Here is a 24,216-nt window from a genome sequence, read left to right on the forward strand (position 1 = left end):
TGTAAATATTATTTCTACCCACGTCTACAAAGAATGCAATCTACACGTTAGATGCACAAAGCAACCAATCTACACGTTAGATGCAAAAAGCAACCAATCTATACGTCTGCCTATCATCCCAATCTGTCAATCAGGTAATCCTGTTTTGGATTGACAGCGTGCATTGTTCAGGGCATGAAAGGAATATTGAACATATCTGTGTGTGTGTGTGTGTGTGTGTATGTGTGCGTGTGTGTGTATTTCACTCCCTGCTAACTGTAAATATGTAGAAATACTGCTTCCTACCACACATTACAGTGTGCAATAGTATTATGTTATACTATGACATGAAGAGGTATGGGAAAGATAACGTTTAACAGCGGACATAGTTTAATACACCGTAGAAAGAGACACAGATAGAACAAATACAGAAAGCTAGTACACAAAGAGGTCTACACATAAATTACATTATCATACCAATAATGACATCACACTTGTGGTGAAAAGGCGAGAGTAAAGTAGAATAGACTAGAGTAAGCATGTAATCTGGTGCTCTGTATAGAGGGCCAGTAGGCACTGGAACTCATAATGAACATGTACATACATACTGTATCTATAATACTGTATATGGCTAGATAGATAGATGTAATGCACAAAAATACACCGATTTGCTTAATGCTATACAGCATTTTCACCCAATTCATTTACTATGAAAACCTGGCTAGGGTAAAATTATGATTATCTTGATTTATGTAGAAATATGTAGAAAAAAAAATCTAAATATAAATCACCTCATATATGCAAATGATCTATAAAACAATATATTCTTTAAAAAAAATGAGAAAATACAAAGCAAAACAATGTTGACTTTTTGTATTCAAAAAGTTAGTAGAAAAATAAATTAATCATAAAAAAATTATGTTGGCAACTGTCAAAGACATAAAAAAGTGTATGTAGAGATTGAAATCATGGCAAATAATATAAAAAGGTGAAAGTAATAAAGATCTATAAGACTTGCCATTTGTAACCAACATTAGCTTGCGCTGTCTGTATCCTCCCACAAGCCTCTGTCTGTCAAGCATTCCCTCCCCATGTATCCACATCTTCCCTTCATGTCTGTGTACCATCATACCTGAAATTACATTGGCTTCTCTTCCTAGCATCGTTTTTATAATTCGGTCTCTCCCAGTCCAATATGTCACAATGATTTGATAGAGGGTGAGAGAGAAAGAGTGGGGGAGTCACGAGATATGAAGGTCTGTCACTCAGGTATGTTGTAAACTACATAGAGAAAGACGGGTCATAGGACATCTTTAGGCTGAGGTGGGTCTGTCTGTCTGTCTGTCTGTTTGTCACGTCAGTCGGCCTGTCTTATCAAGAAGGACACTCCTTTGGTCAAATAGTCCAGTCTGTCAGATGGAGAGATAACATAAGGGGTGAGTGGGGTAAGTTGAGCCAAAGGGGTAAGTTGAGCCGCCTTTGTTTCTAGGAAACCACACACAAAATGTATCATTTGACCAAATATTTAGGAAGCGGTCACAATTCCATTGAGTCTGTGAATGATGAAAGCACATGGAAAAAGTGGTAAGCAAGTTAGGTCCCCAAAAATTATTTTCGCCAAGTCAAATTAATTTGTGTTAGAGGTTTCATGATGCTTCCGTCTAAACCAAAGTAGATATTTTAAAGCTGGTTTTATACATAATTTGGGGTTTCTATAAGATTCAATATGAGGTCCTAAACCTAGCATGAAAGTGCATCCTTGTTGCTATGTGGGCTAATATAGTCAAAATGTTTGCCTTGTGGTAAGTTGAGCCAATGGCCATGTAGTAAGATGAGCCATGGTTCAACCAATGGCAAGTTGAGCAAATTGAAGTGTTTTCTTCCCAGGCATAATGCAAGGCCTATGTTAAAAGTGTTAAAAATAGTACAAAGTGTTTGTTAGGTGTTAAGCCTGTGTTAAAATATGCTTAAGTGGGCTAAATCAGGGTCACACAGAGTGTCTCTTGTGAGCAGCAACCCACATTGAAACAAAGTATACACCTCACACACATGGTTCTGAGCTTACAAAAAAGAAGACACCTGTACCATGTCAGATATAGAGTTGAAATGTATTACATTTTGAGTTGTTTTGTCGCAGAAATTGAAATTATGTGAACTATTCAAATTTTTGTAACCAGGAAATAGCGGAGCAATTTCTGCATAGTGCATCTGTTAAATTACTAAAAGACAAAAAAGCTATTGTGGTTGTGTGGAATTGGGTTTGGGAAATACATTTTAAAAGGTAGTGGTAATATTTCAGTACAGAAATTTGTAAGCAGCTTAATTTACACTGTCCCATGGCGCAACATATCCAATACCCGGGGTAAGTTGTGGTGAGAGACCACTTTTTCTGGACAAGCTGTTTTCCAAACTCTCATGTTAATTAATTTTGATTATTTCCAGGGAGACACATCCTGAAATATATGTAGATATCTTTGTTAGAAAGAATGCTATAGTTCCAATGACTGGGTGATTCTGAATGTAAAACATGGCTCAACTTACCCCACTCTCCCCTATTGAACAACAGATGTATCTAAATGGTCAGTAGTATATTGATCATATAGTCAGTGAGCTTATCGATGGAACAGTCAGTCGAGTAGATAAACCCATGTATTATAGATAACTAGAAGGGTTAGGGCATGTTTGTATCGTTGGCATATTGTTGTTGACAGATATGTTTTGGTCTGACAGACAGTCCTGTTGCCTTAGTAACCTTAAATCTAAAATGGCGGCCTTTTACTTTTCTCTAATCTAAGATGGCCGCCGAGTTGGGCAGGCCGTTGTTGGTGGGTGTTGGGGTGGTGGCGGTGGGGTTGAGGGGGGAGCTGTCCTGCAGTGTACCCGGGTCCGGGGTGGGTTCGCTAGGCCGGCTGTACTGGCTGACCAGGGAATCCTCCATGTTCACCTCGGTGACAGCACTGCTGCCGTTGTTGTAGCCATCCAGGTTGTCCTCACTGGTACACAGCTTGCTCTCATCACACAGAGATGGCTGGCTGGCTGTCCGCTTCTCCTCGTTATCGCTATAGGATGGATGGATGGAAAGAGATGGAGAGAGGGAGGGGGAGAGAGAAAGAGACGGGGTAGGGAGGGAGAGGCAGAAAGATAGAGAGCGAGAGAGAGAGATGGGTGAAGAAAAGACAGAGATAGAGGAGGTGGTAGGTAGAGGGAGAGATTGTCACTATCTGTGGATGGTTGACATACCAAGGTCCTGTATTGTATCACGTTGCCACAGGAGGGATATTGGGTAGGGATATTGGGCAAAAGGAGAGGAGAAATAGGAGAGCCTCTACAAGAAACATTCACTATTTAAAATAAGTAGCAGAGGCTGCATGCACAGTAGAGCACCTTACAGCATACCTTTCTAGAGATCTGGCAAAGCAGGGGCAAGCATTAGGGGAAAGAGGGTCGGCATAATGAACACAAGATGTTGGGATAAAAACATACTACTATCTTTTCAATCAGGGAATCCAAGCGATCATGTTGATTTCGACATGACATTTAAAACATGCAATTTTGGAGGATAATGACTTGCATTGGGTTTAAGGTAAGCTTTTGGTGACAGCAACCAGGTAAACAAAGCCAAAACATGGATTGCTGTCTTACCTTTTCCAAAGTCTGCTTACAGGGTAAGGAAACCAATATGTCATTTTGTAACTTGGGTGAATTATCCTTTTAACTTTGTGCTAATATGAAATGATTAAATGATCAGCAGGCTTGAGTTAGTAAAGATATATTAATAAATGATCAATGTATAACAATCAATATATAATCGGATTAGACAGACCAACCTGTACTCTCCGAATGTTTCATCCTTCATAGGGCGCGCCTCAGAGTCTACCTGACCCTCCTCCTTATCCTTGACTGAGAGAGAGATTATTGCATTTCAGTATCTGTTCATTAATCAGTAGAAGCTCCTCTAAGCTAGTAGCTGGCTGAGGGTTTGGTAATGACAGATACTGGCTAGGCAGTGAACTAGCACTCAGGAGGACATGTGTTGTGGTTTTGTAGAGCTACCTGGTCTGCAACATATAATTTCTTTGACTGATACTGTATATGTGAACTTCTAAGCCTATTCTTAATGATATTGGGCTGGTTGCTGGTAGGGGAAACTTGCTGAATGATCAACTATTTACAGAAAAATTATTCCTCAATGCTTTGCTAGCAATAGACAAGAAATCCACAGGGGCTGACAGATCGGATCCTGGTTTGGTTAAGTGTGCAGCGCCCATTATGGTTGGCTCAATAACCCTTTCGTTTTTTATACATTGTTATCAGGAAATATTCCAAATGTATGGAAATCAGCTCTTGTGCTGCCACTCCATTAGGACAAGATAATAGTGATCTTAATCACTGTCGCCCCATTTCAGGGCTTCCTTGTCTTGCTACGATTCTCAAATCCTTGGTAAATGTACAACTTTGCTCTCTTTTATCTTAGAAATGTATTTTGAATGTAAATCAATCAGGCCTGAGCATAGCACTATTACAACAACCACTTTAGTTGTCAATGCTTTAGACGCTAAACTGAAATGTGCTGCTTGTGGCTCAGTTGGTAGAGCATGGCACTTGCAACGCCAGGGTTGTGGGTTTCATTCCCACGGGGGACCAGTACAAATGAAAATGTATCCACTCACTACAGTAAGTCACTCTGGATAAGAGTGTCTCCTAAATGACTAAAATGTAAAAAATGCTTTGTTTGTGGACCTGTCAAAAGCTTTTGATACTGTTGATCATGCTATTTCATTGAATAAGTTGTCCTCGATGCGCCTGAGCTCTGATGCCTTCATGATTATCTTGGTGACGAAACTCAGGCTATCGTGATGGATAGGGTTAAGTCTGAATTTCTTGAAGTACATAAATGAACACTATTTATATAAACACCATTGGTCAATCTGTAAAAACGGAACTTCATCTACATGCGGAAGATACTATTATGTATGCTGTTGCTCCTGTGAGGGAAAATGTAGTTGTTTGAAGAGATAGCACTGAATTGTACACAGCATCTCCTCTCCCTCTATCTTGGTTCGGGCAGGTGACTGTGACCACCTCCTCAGACCAATTGCTAGTACACCCGGGAACATTGTCCCGGGAACCAAAAGGGATATCTCAGTTTCAAGGTCTCAGCTTGGAGAGAAGAAGCCTTGTGATGTATTGGTCGGTCAGATACAGGAACCAAACGTTAAGGATGAATTAATTATGAATAAGCTAAATCATGCAAATATAACTTGTCTGTGTAAGCAGTATATAAGAGAACTAATGGGACTGCCCCGGCGGAGCTCCTAACCGACATGTACTATGGTGCATTAAGTTTGCTGGAATCTCTCCAGCTTGCTGATAACAAATGCTGATTCATTTAAGCTTGACTTTGAGTCCCTTTGTGGTCATTTCCACTACAATTTGGCGTCACAGTGAACTAGATGATTGATTCCCTGCTGCGGAGCTTTCCAGTGAGGGTCTGCGAGGAAAACCGATGGCGCATTTTATAAAGCGTGAGGGAAATTCCCGTCTGACCAAAAGACGACGAGGACCTGCTCAGATCAGACCCTTACTGCGAGCTGCCCAGGAGGAGACACATCATCCGTTAACAATTGAGGGACATGTCAACTGATTTCAGTAAGTAAATTTAAATTAATTTGTATAAAAATAATGCAAAAATAATAAAACCAATAAAACTAAACATAAAAATAAAATGACGTTTATGTGGTCTGGGACCACTAGACGTTTATGTGGCCTGGGACTGCTAGAAAGGTACCATGGTCTCTGGGAGACTAGAGTAGTCTGGGACTACTGAGTGAGGGTAGAGAAGCCTCACCGACAGCTGTCTACAGGCATTTCTGGGAAATGTCTGTGGTCTGGGACTTTGAGTCCCTTGTGGTAATTTCCATGACACCCCGACTGTTGATCTGGCAATGTCAAAACTAAAGTCATATTTTATAGCTATGCAGGAATCCCTTGTTTTAAAACTTGAGGCTAAAACGGGAAAACTCTCGTAAGAATGTTTCAGATGAACTAAATGTTCACTCATTAGATGGTTCTCCAATCAAATGTGTTCCTGCATATTCAGTTGAAGTCGGAAGTTTACATACACCTTAGCCAAATACATTTAAACTCTGTTTTTCACAATTCCTGACATTTAATCCGAGTAAAAATTCCCTGTCTTTGGTCAGTTAGGATCACCACTTTATTTGAAGAATGTGAAATGTCAGAATAATAGCAGAGAGACTGATTTATTTCAGCTTTTATTTCTTTCATCACATTCCCAGTGGGTCAGAAGTTTTACATACACTCAATTTGGTAGATTTGCCTTTAAATTGTTTAACTTGGATCAAACGTTTCAGGTAGCCTTCCACAAGCTTCCCACAAGAAGTTGGGTGAATTTTGGCCCATTCCTCCTGACAGAGCTTGTGTAACTGAGTCAAGTTTGTAGGCCTCCTTGCTCACACATGCTTTTTCAGTTCTGCCCACAAACTTTCTATAGGATTGAGGTCTGGGCTTTGTGATAGCCACTCCAATACCTTGACTTTGTTGTCCTTAAGCCATTTTGCTACAACTTTGATAGTATGCTTGGGGTCATTGTCTATTTGGAAGACCCATTTGCGACCAAGCTTTAACTTCCTGACTGATGTCTTGAGATGTTGCTTCAATATATCCACATAATTTTCCATCCTCATGATGCCATATATTTTGTGAAGTGCACCAGTCCCTCCTGCAGCAAAGCACCCCACAACATGATGCTGCCACCCCCGTGCTTCACGGTTGAGATGGTGTTCTTCGGCTTGCAAGCCTCCCCCTTTTCTACCCCAAACATAACGATGGTCATTATGGCCAAACAGTTCTATTTATGTTTCATCAGACCAGAGTACATTTCTCCAAAAAGTATGATCTTTGTCCCCATGTGCAGTTGCAAACCGTAGTCTGGCTTTTTTTATGGCGGTTTTGGAGCAGTGGCTTCTTCCTTGCTGAGTGGCCTTTCAGGTTATGTTTATATAGGACTCGTCTTACTGTGGATATAGATACTTTTGTACCTGTTTCCTCCAGCATCTTTACAAGGTCCTTTGCTGTTGTTCTGGGATTGATTTGCACTTTTCGCACCAAAGTACGTTCATCTCTAGGAGACAGAACGCGTCTCCTTCCTGAGCGGTATGACGGCTACGTGGTCCCATGGTGTTTATACTTGCGTACTATTGTTTGTACAGATGAACGTGGTACCTACAGGCGTTTGGAAATTGCTCCCAAGGATGAACCAGACTTGTGGAGGTCCACCATTTTTTTTCTGAGGACTTGGCTGACTTCTTTTGATTTTCCCATGATGTCAAGCAAAGAGGCAGTGAGTTTGAAAGTAGGCCTTGAAATACATCCACAGGTACACCTCTAATTGACTCAAATGATGTCAATTAGCCTATCAGAAGCTTCTAAAGCCATGACATCATTTTCTGGAATTTTCCAAGCTGTTTAAAAGGCATAGTCAACTTAATGTATGTAAACTTCTGACCCACTAGAATTGTGATACAGTTGGTTTGTAAACAATTGTTGGAAAATCAGTTGTGTCATGCACAAAATAGATGTCCTAACCGACTTGCCAAAACTATAGTTTGTTAACAAGAAATTTGTGGAATGGTTGAAAAACGAGTTTTAATGAAGTGTATCCTAAGTGTATGTGTATGTAAACTTCCGACTTCAACTGTATATACTTAGGCATTTGGATTGATATGGATTTAACATTTAAAAACCATATAGATGAGCTGGTTAAGAAGATAGGATTGAAAGTTTGCTTTTTCAGTAGGAAGCAGATTATTCAGTCAACTTTTTGATCTGTTCTTGATTATTGTGATATTATTTATCAAAGTGCAGCTGCTACTACTCTTAAGCCTTTGGATGCCATCTACCATAGTGCCCTTCATTTTTGTTACAGGCCACAGTTTTGATACTCATCACTGTATCCTGTATCAAAAGATTGGCTGGATTTCACTAATAACCTGTAGATCTCTACATTACTCCCTTTTTTGTTTACAAGTCCCTACTTCATAAACTTCCATCTTATCTAACTTTGCTGTTGAAGTATTTAACCTGAGTTGCCTCGTTCTCAACATTTCGTCACTGTCAAAATAAAGGTTAAATAAAATAATAGAAAAATAACATTTCTTACAAACTGCCTGACAGGTATGGTTTCTCACAAACAATCGAGTATATGTAGTATTTTAGAACGTCCTATTCCTATATATGAGACTTGTTACAAACTACATTCTACAGTATACAGTGCATTCAGAAAGTATTCAGACCCCTTGATGTTTTTTAGAAAATAATATATATATATTATTTTCTAAAAAACAGTTTTTTTTCTGTGTCATTATGGGGTATTGTGTGTAAATTGATGAGGGACAAAAACAATTGAATCTATTTTAGAATAAGGCTCATATATATATATATATATATATATACACTGCTCAAAAAAATTAAGGGAACACTTAAACAACACAATGTAACTCCAAGTCAATCACACTTCTGTGAAATCAAACTGTCCACTTAGGAAGCAACACTGATTGACAATAAATTTCACATGGAATAGACAACAGGTGGAAATTACAGGCAATTAGCAAGACACCCCCAATAAAGGAGTGGTTCTGCAGGTGGGGACCACAGACCACTTCTCAGTTCTTATGCTTCCTGGCTGATGTTTTGGTCACTTTTGAATGCTGGCGGTGCTTTCATTCTAGTGGTAGCATGAGACGGAGTCTACAACCCACACAAGTGGCTCAGGTAGTGCAGCTCATCCAGGATGGCACATCAATGCGAGCTGTGGCAAGAAGGTTTGCTGTGTCTGTCAGCGTAGTGTCCAGAGCATGGAGGCGCTACCAGGAGACAGGCCAGTACATCAGGAGACGTGGAGGAGGCCGTAGGAGGGCAACAACCCAGCAGCAGGACCGCTACCTCCGCCTTTGTGCAAGGAGGAGCAGGAGGAGCACTGCCAGACCCCTGCAAAATGACCTCCAGCAGGCCACAAATGTGCACGTGTCTGCTCAAACGGTCAGAAACAGACTCCATGAGGGTGGTATGAGGGCCCGACGTCCACAGGTGGGGGTTGTGCTTACAGCCCAACACCGTGCAGGACATTTGGCATTTGCCAGAGAACACCAAGATTGGCAAATTCGCCACTGGCGCCCTGTGCTCTTCACAGATGAAAGCAGGTTCACACTGAGCACATGTGACAGACGTGACAGAGTCTGGAGACGCCGTGGAGAACGTTCTGCTGCCTGCAACATCCTCCAGCATGACCGGTTTGGCGGTGGGTCAGTCATGGTGTGGGGTGGCATTTCTTTGGGGGGCCGCACAGCCCTCCATGTGCTCGCCAGAGGTAGCCTGACTGCAATTAGGTACCGAGATGAGATCCTCAGACCCCTTGTGAGACCATATGCTGGTGCGGTTGGCCCTGGGTTCCTCCTAATGCAAGACAATGCTAGACCTCATGTGGCTGGAGTGTGTCAGCAGTTCCTGCAAGAGGAAGGCATTGATGCTATGGACTGGCCCGCCCGTTCCCCAGACCTGAATCCAATTGAGCACATCTGGGACATCATGTCTCGCTCCATCCACCAACGCCACGTTGCACCACAGACTGTCCAGGAGTTGGCGGATGCTTTAGTCCAGGTCTGGGAGGAGATCCCTCAGGAGACCATCCGCCACCTCATCAGGAGCATGCCCAGGCGTTGTAGGGAGGTCATGCAGGCACGTGGAGGCCACACACACTACTGAGCCTCATTTTGACTTGTTTTAAGGACATTACATCAAAGTTGGATCAGCCTGTAGTGTGGTTTTCCACTTTAATTTTGAGTGTGACTCCAAATCTAGACCTCCATGGGTTGATAAATTGGATTTTCATTGATTATTTTTGTGTGATTTTGTTGTCAGCACATTCAACTATGTAAAGAAAAAAGTATTTAATAAGATCATTTCTTTCTTTCTCTGCAGATCCTTTCAAGCTCTGTCAGGTTGTACAGGGAGCCTCACTGCACAGCTATTTTCAGGTCTCACCAGAGATGTTTGATTGGGTTTAAGTCCGGTCTCTGGCTGGGCCACTCCAGGACAGTCAGAGGTTTGTCCCGAAGCCATTCCAGCGTTTTCTTGGCTGTGTGCTTAGGGTCCTGAGCGCTCTGGAACAGGTTTTCATCAAGGATCTCTCTGTACTTTGCTCTGTTCATCTTTCCCTCGATTCTGACTAGACTCCCAGTCCCTGCTGCTGAAACTTCCCCACAGCATGATGTTGCCACCACCATGCTTCACCGTAGGGATGGTGCCAGGTTTCCATTAGACGTGACATTGGCATTGAGGCCAAAGAGTTCAATCTTGGTTTCATCAGACCAGAGAATCTTGTTTCTCATGGTCTGAGAGTCCATTAGGTGCCTTTTGATAAACTCCAAGTGGGCTGTCATGTGCCTTTTACTGAGAAGTGGCTTCCGTCTGGCCACTCTACCATAAAGGCCTGATTGGTGGAGTGCTGCAGAGATGGTTGTCCTTCTGGAAGATTGTCCCATCTACAAAGAGGAACTCTAGAGCTCTGTCACAGTGACCATCGGGTTCTTGGTCACCTCCCTGACCAAGGCCCTTCTCCCCCAATTGCTCAGTTTGGCCGGGCGGAAAGCCAGTTTCAAACCTCCGCCATTTAAGAATGATGGAGGCCACTGTATTCTTGGGGACCTTCAATGCTGCAGAAATGTTTTGGTACCCTTTCCCAGAACTGTGCTTCGACACAATCCTGTCTCGGAGCTCTACAGACAATTCCTTTGACTTCATGGCTTGGTTTTTGCTCTGACATGCACTGTCAACTGTGGGACCTTACATAAACAGGTGTGTGCCTTTCCAAATCATGTCCAATCAATTGAAATTAACACAGGTGTACTTCAATGAAGTTGTAGAAACATTTCAAGGATGATCAATGGAAACAGGATGCACCTGAGCTCAATTTCGAGTCTCAGAATAATTAACCTCTACGGGATAGGAGTCCCTATACCGGGACGGTTGAGCTAACGTGCACTAATGTGATTAGCATGACAGTTGTAAGTAACAGCAAACTTTCCAGGACATAGACATGTCTTATATGGGCAGAAAGCTTACGTTCTTGTTAATCTAACTGCACTGTCCAAATTACAGTAGCTATTACAGTGAAAAAATACCATGCTGTTGTTTGAGGAGAGTGTACAACAACAAAAAACGTATCACGGCAACTGGTTTGATACATTCACCTCTGAAGGTAAATAATGTACTTACATTCAGTAATCTTGCTCTGATTTGTCATCCTAGGGATCTCAGAGATAAAATGTAGCATAGTTTTGTTTGATAAAATCCATTTTTATGGATTAGGTGGATTAGGTTCTACAGTTTGAACCCCTGCTGTCTCTGGCTCCACACCCACCCCGCCCGGCCATCTAGATGTGTGAAAGTTAGTAAATAAGCTAATGACCCATCATGTAAGAATTTCTTGGGAGTGTGTAAACGTACATTTTGTATTACCATATACTTTTTGTATGTTCTCTATAGTTATGTACTTCAGAATGTATCAATTGACCAATTCGGCAAATTTGGACAGACTTGAGATAAAATATTGTCCAGTATTGCAATGCTTCACTGGATCAATCTGAAACTTTTCACACCCACTGCTGCCATCTAGTGGCCAAAATCTAAATTGCGTCTAAACTGCAATATTATATTATGGCCTTTCTCTTGCTTTTCAAAGATGAAAAAAATAAATAAATGAAAACGCATGTTTTTTCTTTGTATTATCTTTTACCAGATCTAATGTGTTATATTCTCCTACATTAATTTTATATTTACACAAACTTCAAAGTGTTTCCTTTCAAATGTTATCAAGAATATGCATATCCTTGCTTCAAGTCCTGAGCTACAGGCAGTTAGATTTGGGTATGTCATTTTAGGTGAAAATTGAAAAAAGCCTGATCCTTAATCAGGCTAGGGTCATTTTTTCTCAATTTCCGCCTGACTGACGTGCCCAAAGTACACTCCCTGTTGCTCAGGCCCTGAAGCCAGGATATGCATATAATTGGTACCATTGGAAAGAAGACACTTTGAAGTTTGTAGAAATGTTAAAATAATGTAGGAGACTATAACACAATAGATATGGTAGGAGAAAATCCAAAGAAAAACCAACCAGAATTTTTTTTTTTTTTTAAGAGCCCATGCTCTTACAATGGAAAGTATCGGGAAATAGTTAAATCTAGCTCCCAGTATGCAATTCCTATGGCTTCCACTGGGTGTCAGCACTCAATGTTCAAGGTTTCAGGATTTGTTTCTTCCAAAACTAGTAAGAATAATGAGTTTTACTACAGGGACACAGTCTTGGAAATGTGTGTATGCGCGCGATGAAGAGAAGATGCACCTGCTAATATCGTTTTCCTATTGAACATACTTTTTCCGTAGGAAATATTATAGTTTGATTATATTTTAGGGTATCTGAGTAGTCAATAGAAATGTATTTTGACTTGCTTTAACAAAGTTTAGCGGTAGATTTTTGGATTCCTTTCTCTGCATGTTGAACGAGTGGATTACTCAAGTCGATGGTGCCAACTAAACTGACATTTTGGGATATAAAGAAGGATTTTATCGAACAAAATGACACTACATGTTATAGTTGGGACCCTTTGGATGACAAATCATAGGAAGATTTTCAAAAAGTACGTGAATATTTAATCGCTATTTGTGAATTTATAAAACCTGTGCTGGTGGAAAAATATTTTTATGTAGGGCACCGTCCTCAAACAATCGCATGGCATGCTTTCGCTGTAATGGCTACTGTAAATCGGACAGTGCAGTTAGATTAACAAGAATTTAAGCTTTCAACTGTTATAAGACACTTGTACGTAGCGGGACCCCTAGCCCTAAGAAGTTTTTAAGAGGATTTATGTAAATAAGGTATGTTTTAGATTTTTTTTAGAAATGAGCAAAAATGTAAAAAAAATCTGTTTTCACTTTGTCATTGTGGGGTATTGTGTGTAGATTGATGAGGAAAAACATTTATTTAATCAAATTTAGAAAAAGGCTGTAATGTAAAAAAACGTGGAAAAAGTCAAGGGGTCTGAATACTTTCCGAATGCCCTGTATGTAGTTCGTTAGACCTGACGTGGTTTGTCTGGTATTTGTCTGGTGCATGTTGCTATATTTAGACCTACCTGAATACTTTCCCCCCTTGCTCCTCTTGATGAAGCAGAGGATGAGCAGTACCAGCAGCAACAGCACGATGACGCTCACGAGCCCAATGAACCAGCCCTGAGTAGCAAAGCCTGTCTGCACATCCACCACTCCTACACAGAGAAAGAGAGCGAGAGAGAGAGAGAGAGAGAGAGAGAAAAGAGAGAGCGAGAGAGCAGGGAGGGTGGGATCGGAGAGAGAGGGATGGGGGATGAAAGAAAGGATGAAAGGATGAAAGGAAGAGAAGAGATTAAGAAGAGAGAGAGTGGATCTGGAGCTTACACACGGGGGCTCAGTCGACACACACACACACACACACACACACACACACACACACACACACACACACACACACACATACACATACACACACAGACTTAACCTAACAGACATTACACTAGAGATGTAGGCAACACAGTCCAATGCCCCAAACAAATACCACTAATGGAGCATTTCATTTAGCGGTGTAAGCTTTGCCATTTAGTCTCGTTCATCTAGGACATTGAAACAAAAAATCACTTCACACCGATAGAGCTGCAGCAGTGGGCCCAGAGGAGGGTGTGTGTGTGTCAGGGGAGGCTGGTGGGAGGAGCTATAGGAGGACGGGCTCATAGTAATGGCTGAGAAATGCATGGAACGGTGTCAAACACATCAAACATGGAAACCACGTTTGACTCCGTTCCATTGATTCCATTCCAGCCATTACGATGAGCCTGTCCTTCTATAGCTCCTCCCATTAGCCCCCTCTGGTGTGCCTGCCTGCATCATTGTGTGTGTGTTTTCTTACTACCTGCTCCCTCGGTTCTGATCTCAGAAGGTGTTATTGTTGAAAGTGAATCATGTGTGCGGTGTGTATCTAGGTGTGTGTGTGTGCTGCTGTAGGTCTACCTGCTCCCTCGGTCCTGATCTCCGTCTCCCAGAAGGTGTTGTTGCTGAAGGTAAATCTGAGCCGGTACTGTGATCCTGGGGTTAGACCCTTCAGCTGGTAGAATGGCTGGGACGAGTTCAGCTTCTCAGACTGCTTCCACTTTCCACCGCCTGGAGACAAAATAAACCATTTATTTGTTTATTCTATTCCTTCTATGTATTTATTCAGTAAAAAATGAGAGGGTGGTTCACACATGTAAATAGACAAAATATATACACCGCCATTCAAAAGTGTCACTAAGAAATGTCCTTGTTTTTGAAAGAAATGCAAAAAAAATTGTCCATTAAAATAACATCAAAATGATCAGAAATACAGTGTAGACATTGTTAATGTTGTAAATGACTATTGTAGCTGGAAACGGCAGATTTTTGATGGAATATCTACATAGGCGTACAGAGGCCCATTATCAGCAACCATCGCTCCTGTGTTCCAATGGCACGTTGTGTTAGCTAAATTAAGTTTATAATTTTAAAAGGCTAATTGGTCATTAGAAAACCATTTTGCAATTATGTTAGCACAGCTGACAACTGTTGTTCTGATTAAAGAAGCAATATAACTGGCCTTCTTTAGACTAGTTCTGGAGTATCTGGAGCATCAGGATTTGTGGGTTCGATTACAGGCTCACAATGGCCAGAAACAAATAACTTTTTTTGAAACTCATCAGTCTATTCTTGTTCTGAGAAATGAAGGCTATTCCATATGAGAAATTGCCAAGAAACTGAAGATCTCGTACAACGCTGTGTACTACTCCCTTCACAGACCAGAGCAAACTGGCTCTATCCAGAATAGAAAGAGGAGTGGGAGGCCCCGGTGCACAACTGAGCAAGAGGACAAGTACATTAGTGTCTAGTTTGAGAAACAGACGCTTCACAAGTCCTCAACTGGCAGCTTCATTAAATAGTACCCGCAAAACACCAGTCTCAATGTCAACAGTGAAGAGGCGACTCTGGGATGCTGGCCTTCTTGGCAGAGTTCCTCTGTCCAGTGTCTGTGTTCTTTTGCCCATCTTAATCTTTTCTTTTTATTGGCCAGTCTGAGATATGGCTTTTTCTTTGCAACTCTGACTAGAGGCCAGCATCTCGGAGTCGCCTCTTCACTGTTGACGTTGAGACTGGTGTTTTGCGGGTACTTTTTAATGAAGCTGCCAGTTGAGGACTTGTGAGGAGGGAGGACGGGCTCATGGTAAAGGCTGAAATGGAATACATGGAACGGTATCAAACACATCAAACATATGGAAACCACGTTTGACTCCGTTCCATTTATCCCATTCCAGCCAATACAATGAGCCCGTCCTTCTATAGTTTCTCAAACTAAACACTCTAATGTACTTGTCCTCTTGCTCAGTTGTGCACCAGGGCCTCCCACTCCTCTTTCTATTCTGGTTTGGGGTCACATTTCTAAGTGACCCCAAACTTTTGAAAGGTAGTGTATATATTTTTTTCTTGCTTTCAGACAGGGGAGTGAAAAAAATGACAAATGTGTTTGGTTTTCCCACACTGTTGGTCGGCTGGTAGCTTACTGTTCTTGTTGAGGTACTGGACCTGGAAGCCCACACTCCTGTGTCTCTGGCCTGGCACCCAGCTCAGGTTAACAGACTTCTCACCTACAGACAAGCTGATGTTGGACGGAGGAGCTGGAATGGGTTGAGAAGGAGTAATTATAATCTCTCTTACCCTCCTTCACAATTTCAAATGATCCGTTTTGCACCAACAAACGGAACCTCATCCTGATAGTGTTAACCAACTCAGTGTAATAATATTTCTTAACCCCTAATACTCCACAATGTAACTACATTGTGATAAACACACCAGTAAACAGAATGTTTTAATGTCTGTTTTTATGTGTGTGAAGCCGATGACAAAATTCCACATTGCATGGACAATAAAGAAGAAAAATGGATCTAATTCTAATCCTCCTGCAGTTCTACCTCCGTCCAGCGTGGTGGCGCCCTCCCTTGTAATGGGTTCGCCATCCCCGGCCGAGGTGCGCCCCCTCAGGTAGAAGCGGTAACGGCTCTTGGGGTCCAGCTGCTTCAGGGTCAGTTTGGTCAGCGTGTGGTCGTCTATGGTTTCCACCTGCACCGGGCTGTCATCACTCTCCACGACTACAAAAAGAGATAGAGGAACAGTCAATCAATCACGGGCCATCAATTATGTTATAGGTTTGTCTCTGATTTAGAGTCGCATGCGGTCTCAGAGTGGGAAAATGTATGTCGGGGGAGAGACTACCTTGGACTTAATCTATAACATTTGAAGTTTGCCCCTGAATTAGACTTAGGGATGTTGATTTAGCATTGATGCTCTGAGTCTGAAGTATGGATGGCTAATTATTGATTGATTGATTGATTGATTGATTGATTGATTGATTGATAGTATTACCAATAACCATCTCCAGTAGTGACTGGTGATACATCAACAATATGTCAGTGTCACCGATGTTCGGTGAGAAGATGGCTATTGACTCGTCAAGAAGCATTATTGTCTTTTACAAGACAGAGAAGCATATATAATGAAGGAGTAGATGGAGGTATAGGTACCATAGACGACAAAGATAGAAAGATATATAGAAAGAGGGAGAGGTGAAGAAAGAAAGATACCCACTCTGTTGATACTGCAGCAGGTATCCTTTGAGAACCCCGTTGGGCTGAGCAGGGGGGGTCCAGTGAAGAGTCATCTCTGTCTCTGCCGGGCTTTCCAGGTGGAGAGACATGGGGGGGCCAGGAGCTGAGAGGGACACAGACAGGCTTGATTATATATGCTTCCACTGCAGTGCACACTATCTTTATCTGTCTCTATTACTCACGCATCAAAGCCCATTCTTGTATTTAGTTTAAGTATCTCTTTTTGTGATCTTTTCATCCCCCACAAATGTAATGGCACTTTGCTTTATTTGACCTTTTTTCTATTTCATCTATCCATTCTTTCCCATCTCCCTCCCTCATCTCTCCTTCTGCTCCATTTACCTCTCGCTCAAAATGCCACCCTCCCCTCCTCTCCTTCCACCACCTCCCTTCCACCTCCCCCTCACTCTCCTTTCCTTCACCCCACCCACTCTCTTTATCACTCTCCCTTCTTTCTCTCACCTCCCTCGTCGGTACTGAAGGACAAGGGGGGGTCGGAGCGGGGCCCCTCTCCCTTGCTGTTGAACACAGTGACAGTGAGGGCGTAGTGGGAGTAGGGTCTAAGGCCCCCAAGGACCCTCTTCTCCTCGTTGGCCCCTGTCTCCACCACCATGCTGCTCTCTGGCTCTCTGGCCCTCCGGCCCCGGTGGTGGCCCCTGGAGCCGAATCTTTTCAGATGGATCTGGTGGATAGAAGGAGTTATAATGGGTTAATAATGCTCTATGTAGCTTTATGTTGCTATAATGTTGTGTTCATGATGTGTGATGTGTGTGGCCCCGGTTAGTGGCACCTAGAGCCAAACCTCGTCAGTAAGATCCAGGAGGGAAGAGGTTCTAATGGGTTATAAGGCTCTATGTAACCGTAATGTAATGTTTATGATGTTTATCTGACACACATAGTAGGGAAGAGGTTACAGGGGTCACAGGTGAAAATGAGAAAAACGTAACCACTGAGTGCCAGAGCTGGACACAAACAATGAATGACCTGCAAGTACCTTGTATCCCAGTAGGTGTCCTCTGACAGTATCTCTGTCCACTGCTGCCCATGTTACCCTGATGGCTGTACTGTTGAGCAGCACAACACCCACATCCATAGGAGCCTCCAGGGGGACTGGAGGGGGAGGGAGGAGGGAGGGAGGGAGGGAGGGAGGGAGGGAGGGAGGGAGGGAGGGAGGGAGGGAGGGAGGGAGGGAGGGAGGGAGAGAGAGCCATTATCTTTCTCAGCATAATCACTTGAATGCTTATTATTGTACTGTTTACCAGTAGGCCTAAACACAATAGACTAATTGATAGTCATTAGAGGGAGATAAAGAGGAGAGACAGAACAAGAGAGAGAACAAGAACAGGAAAGAGAGGGAGAGAAAAAGAGGACAGAGAGAGGCTTGATTAGATATTACACTGAGTGTAATGTTTACTGTTCATTTTTATTGTTTATTTCACTTTTCTATATTATCTACTTCACTTGCTTTGGCAATGTTAACATATGTTTCCCATGCCAGTAAAGCCCCTTGAATTGAATTGAATTGAGAGAGCGACAGAAAGAGAGAGTAGGGGATAGAGGGAGAGGGAGAGGAAGAGGGAGAGAGAAAGACAGAGAGGAGAAAGAGAACAGAGAAAGAGGAAGAGACAGAAAGAGAGAAGATAAAGAGATATATAGAGAGTCTGTGAGAGAGTCAGAGAGAGTGATAAAGAAAGAAAGATAGAGAAGGGAGAGAGAGAAAGAAAGAGAGATCATTAAAGAAAGACAGAATTCTAAAACAACATCTCACCATTCTCTCCAGAGTAGCCAATGACAGGGTCTGGCTCAGGTCCCTCCCCTTTCTGATTGACAGCCTGTACTTTGATCTCGAAGGCTGAGAAGTTGCCCACTTCAGTAACGATGTACGGTGGCTCAGTGGTGACATTAGAGTGCCAGGTGGGGCCGTCACCTACTACCCTCCTCCAGAACACCTTGTAGTGGAACTCCGGTCCGTTGAACACTCGCCTGTCCATTTCCTGTGACAGAGTGACAGACCGGGACAGGAGCCAATCAGAATGTGAGTACACACAATCCCCTTTTGGGATGAGCTTCAGGTACACAAGTTTAGCCTACCATTTCCTGCCTTTTCAACGTTTTTCTCACATTCTTTTTTAATGAACACATTTTCCAGTTTCGGTGGAACATTCATGTAAAAGGTGGCAGAACAGTCAAACGTACCTCCCATGTGATGACCAGGGTGTCTGGGTCTATAGACTCACTCCTCACATCCTCAGGGTTGTTGTCTGGAGCTGTGGAGGGGGGAAAGGGGTGGAATCCCAAATCAGATATGCAGAGTTGGGTAGGTTACTTTCTAAATATAATCCATTACAGTTACTAGTTACCTGTCCAACATTGGAATCAGTAACTTAATTTTTGGATTACCCCAAATCTGATTACTTTCAGTTACTTTTGGATTGCTTCCCCCTTAAGAGGCATTAGAAGAAGACAAAAAAAGGATTCATCAAACGCATTTGGTGTGTCATTATAGTGGTCTCTGTCTTGAGGTCAGACTCGCTCAGGTGGAACAAACATAAACGTGCGTCTTTTTTCAATGCAGAATTGAATGTCATTGAGAAAAAAATCTGCCATTATGTATTTTTTTTGCAAACATACTTTCTTTTTTTAAAAGTAATCCATGAAGTAATCATCTAGTTTTTCAAAAGTATCTGTAATCTGATTACAATGTTTTTGCTGGTAACGTAACCGATTACAGTTCGTTTTTTGTAATCAGATTACATGCAATCAGTTACTCCCTGACCCTGCAGATAGAGAACGTTTTGATGTTCAATCCATGTTATGAAGGACTGTAGGTCTACATGCAGATAATAATACAGTATATTCACTACTAGTCCAGATTATAAACTCCAAAAAAAGACCATATTGTTCACGTTGGTATTAAAATTGGCATACTTGTAAAAAAAGGTGCCATTTCATCAAAGCCGAAGGTCGGGCTCTAGCACCCCTATAGGTCAATCGTGAAAATGCATTTATCTGCATTGCGTTTTGGTTCATGGCTTCTCCTGAGTTGGATCTATGTGGCCCCAAAATAGCTTAAAATATATGTATTGATTTGGGGAACTCATTTAAATCAGCAACCAAAACCATATGGTATTTTGTTTTTTCCTTTATGATCGCAACAATGTTGAGAAACCATAAGAAATCGCAGTCAAATTTTGATTATGTATTTTTTTTAATGAAGTGTTCCCTGAAGTCTACTGATTACAATGATACATAATGTGATATTATTTACTGTGTCACTTTTAAGAAACATGACAGGAAACCATTGCACCGCATTTGGCAATTTACTTGTCTTACATCAGGTGGGAGGGGTGTCAATATCTGAGCGATGTCCTTAAAAACATGCACCAATGTGCAAATTTCAGGCAGCGCAAATGGGGAGATTTAAGACCAGCGGTAACACAGTTGTTAATGGCATGGATTTTGAGAATGGAAGCGCAGCCTATCCGGCCAATGGCGCACGGTGCCCATATGCTTTTTGTGCCTGTGAACCTCATTTAGAAATATAAAAAACAAATGCTTTTTGCTTCATTTGCTTAAAAACCAAGCATAGCTTCCCAACGCTTTCGCCAATGCATCTTGCCCAATGCATTCGCCAAGTAGCCAAGCCGATCAATAAAGGGTTTTGCTCGTGAAACCTCCTTGAATTAAATCTGAATCACCAAAGCTTTATTAAAAGATCACGTTTGGGAGCAGCAAAACAGTGAGCGGACATTGTCATGTGAGTCATTCCATGTCATTTCAGCAAGCCCTGACACCCACTAAGATTGTTTTGAAATAATTTCTGTAGTTAGAAACCGATAAGGTAAGCATTCCTACAACATTATTTTGTTGAGAAATTATTTGATCTGAGAAATGATCTAATTGATCGCACCCAAAATTGCCATTTTAAATCATAGGATTTAGACAATATTCAATAAATATAGTACTCAACATCCAATTTGGACCAAAATTAACCTAACAATGAGTAAGACATGACAAATCCAAAAACAAATGGTAAAAACCTACCAACGGACCCCCCAACACCCCATGCCAATCCCAGCGAAGCTGCAAGAAACCCTATTGTAATTGTTGGTTCCACAGCAGTGAGCGAGATCCCTTCACCTACTCAAAGAGCTTTGGAGCGTTGTAGGGTTTACCAGCCTCAGTGCTTCTCTGCAGAGTTAGGACACAGTCTGGGCATGTTGTCAGGAAGACCTCAGTAACAGGGACGGGTATCACTGAGTTCCATGTGTTATTGTCATGCAGAGTCAAGTTAGAGATGATCCTGAAACATGTTCCTCTGAAGTCAGGGAACTGGGTGACGTCAAGGGGGTTGTTCTGGGTACTAACAGGCACACGAGACCTATCCATGCACTGTGTGATAACATCTGCATTAACTCCCAGGAAGGACGGTCTGAACTCTCAGCAATAGACACCCAGAATCTGACTGAGGCTGCGCCGCTCCAATGATCTCAGGAGTTCCTCAGAGGTAAAAAGGAGAAGGCCCAGGACAACAGTGACACACACCTCCAGCATCATATCTCAACATGTCTCACCATAATGTCTCAATATGTCCCCCTTTGTCTCTGTACAGTCTTTCTCACTGCCTGTTGATGTTTCAATGGTGTCAAGTCTAGTTCCAGTCTTTTATACACTCTGAAGTTTGTTCTCCTGTGACTCTCTATGACACAATAGGTCAGAACATTTGCCGTTTGTGCTGTCTGGGTCTTACAACTGTTGCTACATATAAACACGGCAAAGGTTGGGAATCAATCAGAGCGGTGTTATGGCACAATAACAGACTAAGTGTTGTTATTGAACCCACATGGGTAGTGTTTACTGTTTATGTGATCTCTGCAAACGTCGGGGAAAATGACTTTAAAAGGCTCATTGTCACCTGTCTAATGCGCTGCCAGAATGATGCCAACATGAAAAAGACTAAAAGAGATGACCCGGGTAAGAGTGTGTCATACTCAAATCTAGGAATGGAAACCTGAGATGCAGGATTAGAGACTTCTCCTCATGTCTCTCTCTTCAGTGTCTCTTCTGCTCAGAAGAGTGTGTGTAAAAAAAAAAAACACAAAGAGAGGTAAGCGCTGAACATTTTTCAAACAGCTTGGAAAATGAAAGTATTTTGCTAGATGTCAGCAGGAATGGGAATGCCAATATTGGGAATCTATTTAGTAGGAAGATGTAGTCCATAGATGTGCCGTGTGATCAAATAAACTCTGGTTCCACTGACTGCATGCTTCTGACTGCTAAAACACTGAAACTCCATTGAATAGCTTTGGTTCAGAGATAGTTGGGAGCTAGTTTCATAAACAGCAGTGATGGGCATTCCGGCTCTTTTCAGTGAGCCGGCTCGTTCGGCTCAGCTCACCAAAAAGAGATATGTTTTGTATTTTTTTCAAGTCAAACAGTTTGCGATTGTTTGACTATGATTGGTGTTAAAACAATTCTAATTAAATGATTAAATGAAATCATACTCTACCTTAACCACAATGTATTTAAAAATGCATTGGTTTGTTACGAAAAAGAATGCTATTGAACATTTGCATTTAAAGTATAACTTTAATGTATATAAACAAAGGGCATATAAATCTAACCATTCAAAATGAATACAATCTGAACAGCATAATAGAATATTGCACCATATCAAAGAAAAATAAATAGCAATGTACAAAACTGCAGCATCCCACTTAAAACATTAAACTGGTCCCTCTCTTCTCACTCTTCTTTATTGCCATGTTATAACCAGCAGCACACAGCATTGCTGACCATATTTTGCTTTTATGAGAGATTTGCATTCAGAAATGCAAGCTGCCTCACTTTCGAGGGGCCGATGTGGTTTCTTCTCTTAGTAATTATTTGTCCCGTTTTTGAGAAGACTCTCTCAGAGGGAACGGATGTGGCCACTATGCAGAGTCTCCCTGTCATCACTTTAGTAAGCCGTGGGTAGACAGAGGCCTTGTTCTTCCACCAGCTCAGAGGATCTGCAGATCTTTGGAGGAGGGGCTCCTCCAAATAGGATCGGACCTCCATTTTGGCTTCTGCTGAGGGATTCCTTCGTGCTGCATCCCCAGTTGCTCTCTCGTCAAACAGCATCCAAACAGCAGACGTTTGTGGCACTACTGCTGGTGCTTCTGCTCCATCTGATCCCTCTTCTTCCTGTTGCCCTGGTGCCTGAGCCAGCTGACTGCTGGGGCTGTCCCTCCCTGCTGCGGAGGTTATTCTTTGAAGAGCCTCATCAATCGTTCTGGCATCACTGAAGGCTAACTTCTTAAACCTGGGGTCAAGTGCAGCGGTTTCTGATAGCACGTGATTATATTCCATTCTGTGGAACTTTCTGTCCATTGATGAACATAGGGTGTTTATCAACTCTGTCACATGTCCTGTGGTTACACTGGCTTCTCTCTGGCTGCTGGCTGTGATTTGCTGCAGACCCTTCCACAGAAGTATCATTTTTGAGGCTGTCACATAGCTGAAAAGAGAGAACAGTAACTTATTACTTCAGGTTCATATTTTGTCTACTGATACAACATTCTCATCTACTGCTCATATACATATATAATACTGGATTAAATAATGATGTAGTAATAACTGCTTACTGTACCTCTCTCCACTGATCTCCACAGTGACCTGCTCAAAGGGTTCCAGGACTCTGCACACTTCCTCCACCATCTCCCATTCCTCTTGGGTCAGAGCATCAACAGGTGCATTGACAATGGCCAGGGTAGATATGATGGCATCCTTTGACTCAAGAAACCGCTTCAACATATAAAATGTTGAATTACACCTTGTAGTGCAGTCTTGTTTAGGCCTCAGCTCAGGCATGCCCATCTGGCGTTGTGTAGACTTTAGTTTTTCAGCACCTACTGTGCTCCTGTGGAAGTATCCCACAGCTGCTTTCACTTTGTCCACAGTGGGCTTCATCGCCTTCAGAGCATCTCTTACAATCAGGTTGATTGTGTGGGCAAGACATGGATGATGGGTCCATTTTACAATGTTCATGGCTTTGGTTATGTTAGCTGCATTTTCGCTAACACAACAGACCGCGTTTCCATCTACTTGCCATTCTCTGGCCACTCTCAACAGTTCCTCTACCAATGTGTGTCTGTCGCTGAATTCAAAGCAGTCCAGAAGACAGCTAGACATCGAAAAATCTTCAATGAAGTGACATGTAACCGACATGTAAGAAGCGGTTACCCTTGATGTCCAGCAGTCAGTGGTAAGGCAAACTGCAGTAGGTTTTTGGACTCCTTCCCATACTGAAGCCTGTGCGCTCTCGTACAGTTGTGGAATAAGTGGTTTTGAAAGGGTTTTCCTGCTTGGAATTGTGTAGATTGGATTTAGACTATTGCTATACTTTCTAAAACCTCTGAACCTCCACGATCGAAAATGGCTGGAAATCGGTGGCAATCATTTTAGCCAATGCAATATC

At 42.2% G+C, this 24,216-nt stretch overlaps 1 protein-coding gene across 7 annotated transcripts in view; it reads right to left on the minus strand.

Annotated features, from left to right (window-relative positions):
- Positions 1 to 351: 351 nt before the first annotated feature.
- The window catches only part of l1cama (L1 cell adhesion molecule, paralog a), a 79,447-nt gene continuing 55,582 nt past the window's right edge, over positions 352 to 24,216 (minus strand). For 4 of the 7 annotated variants that reach the window (XM_014135828.2, XM_014135831.2, XM_014135826.2 and 1 more), the window contains 13 exons: positions 18,954 to 19,024; positions 18,526 to 18,751; positions 17,752 to 17,867; positions 17,220 to 17,439; positions 16,738 to 16,860; positions 16,065 to 16,241; positions 15,657 to 15,770; positions 14,098 to 14,247; positions 13,191 to 13,322; positions 3,807 to 3,879; positions 3,622 to 3,633; positions 3,376 to 3,387; positions 352 to 3,038 (listed from right to left, as the gene is read on the minus strand). In XM_014135828.2, coding sequence (XP_013991303.1) covers positions 2,765 to 3,038; positions 3,376 to 3,387; positions 3,622 to 3,633; positions 3,807 to 3,879; positions 13,191 to 13,322; positions 14,098 to 14,247; positions 15,657 to 15,770; positions 16,065 to 16,241; positions 16,738 to 16,860; positions 17,220 to 17,439; positions 17,752 to 17,867; positions 18,526 to 18,751; positions 18,954 to 19,024 — 1,700 coding nt within the window. In that variant the 3' untranslated portion in view covers positions 352 to 2,764. The remainder of the gene's footprint in view (positions 3,039 to 3,375; positions 3,388 to 3,621; positions 3,634 to 3,806; positions 3,880 to 13,190; positions 13,323 to 14,097; positions 14,248 to 15,656; positions 15,771 to 16,064; positions 16,242 to 16,737; positions 16,861 to 17,219; positions 17,440 to 17,751; positions 17,868 to 18,525; positions 18,752 to 18,953; positions 19,025 to 24,216) is intronic. The other 3 variants (XM_014135830.2, XM_014135829.2, XM_014135832.2) reach the window with 3 other exon arrangements.

This window comes from Salmo salar, chromosome ssa13 (genome assembly GCF_905237065.1).
Source record: "Salmo salar chromosome ssa13, Ssal_v3.1, whole genome shotgun sequence".
In the NCBI taxonomy this organism is placed as follows: domain Eukaryota; kingdom Metazoa; phylum Chordata; class Actinopteri; order Salmoniformes; family Salmonidae; genus Salmo; species Salmo salar.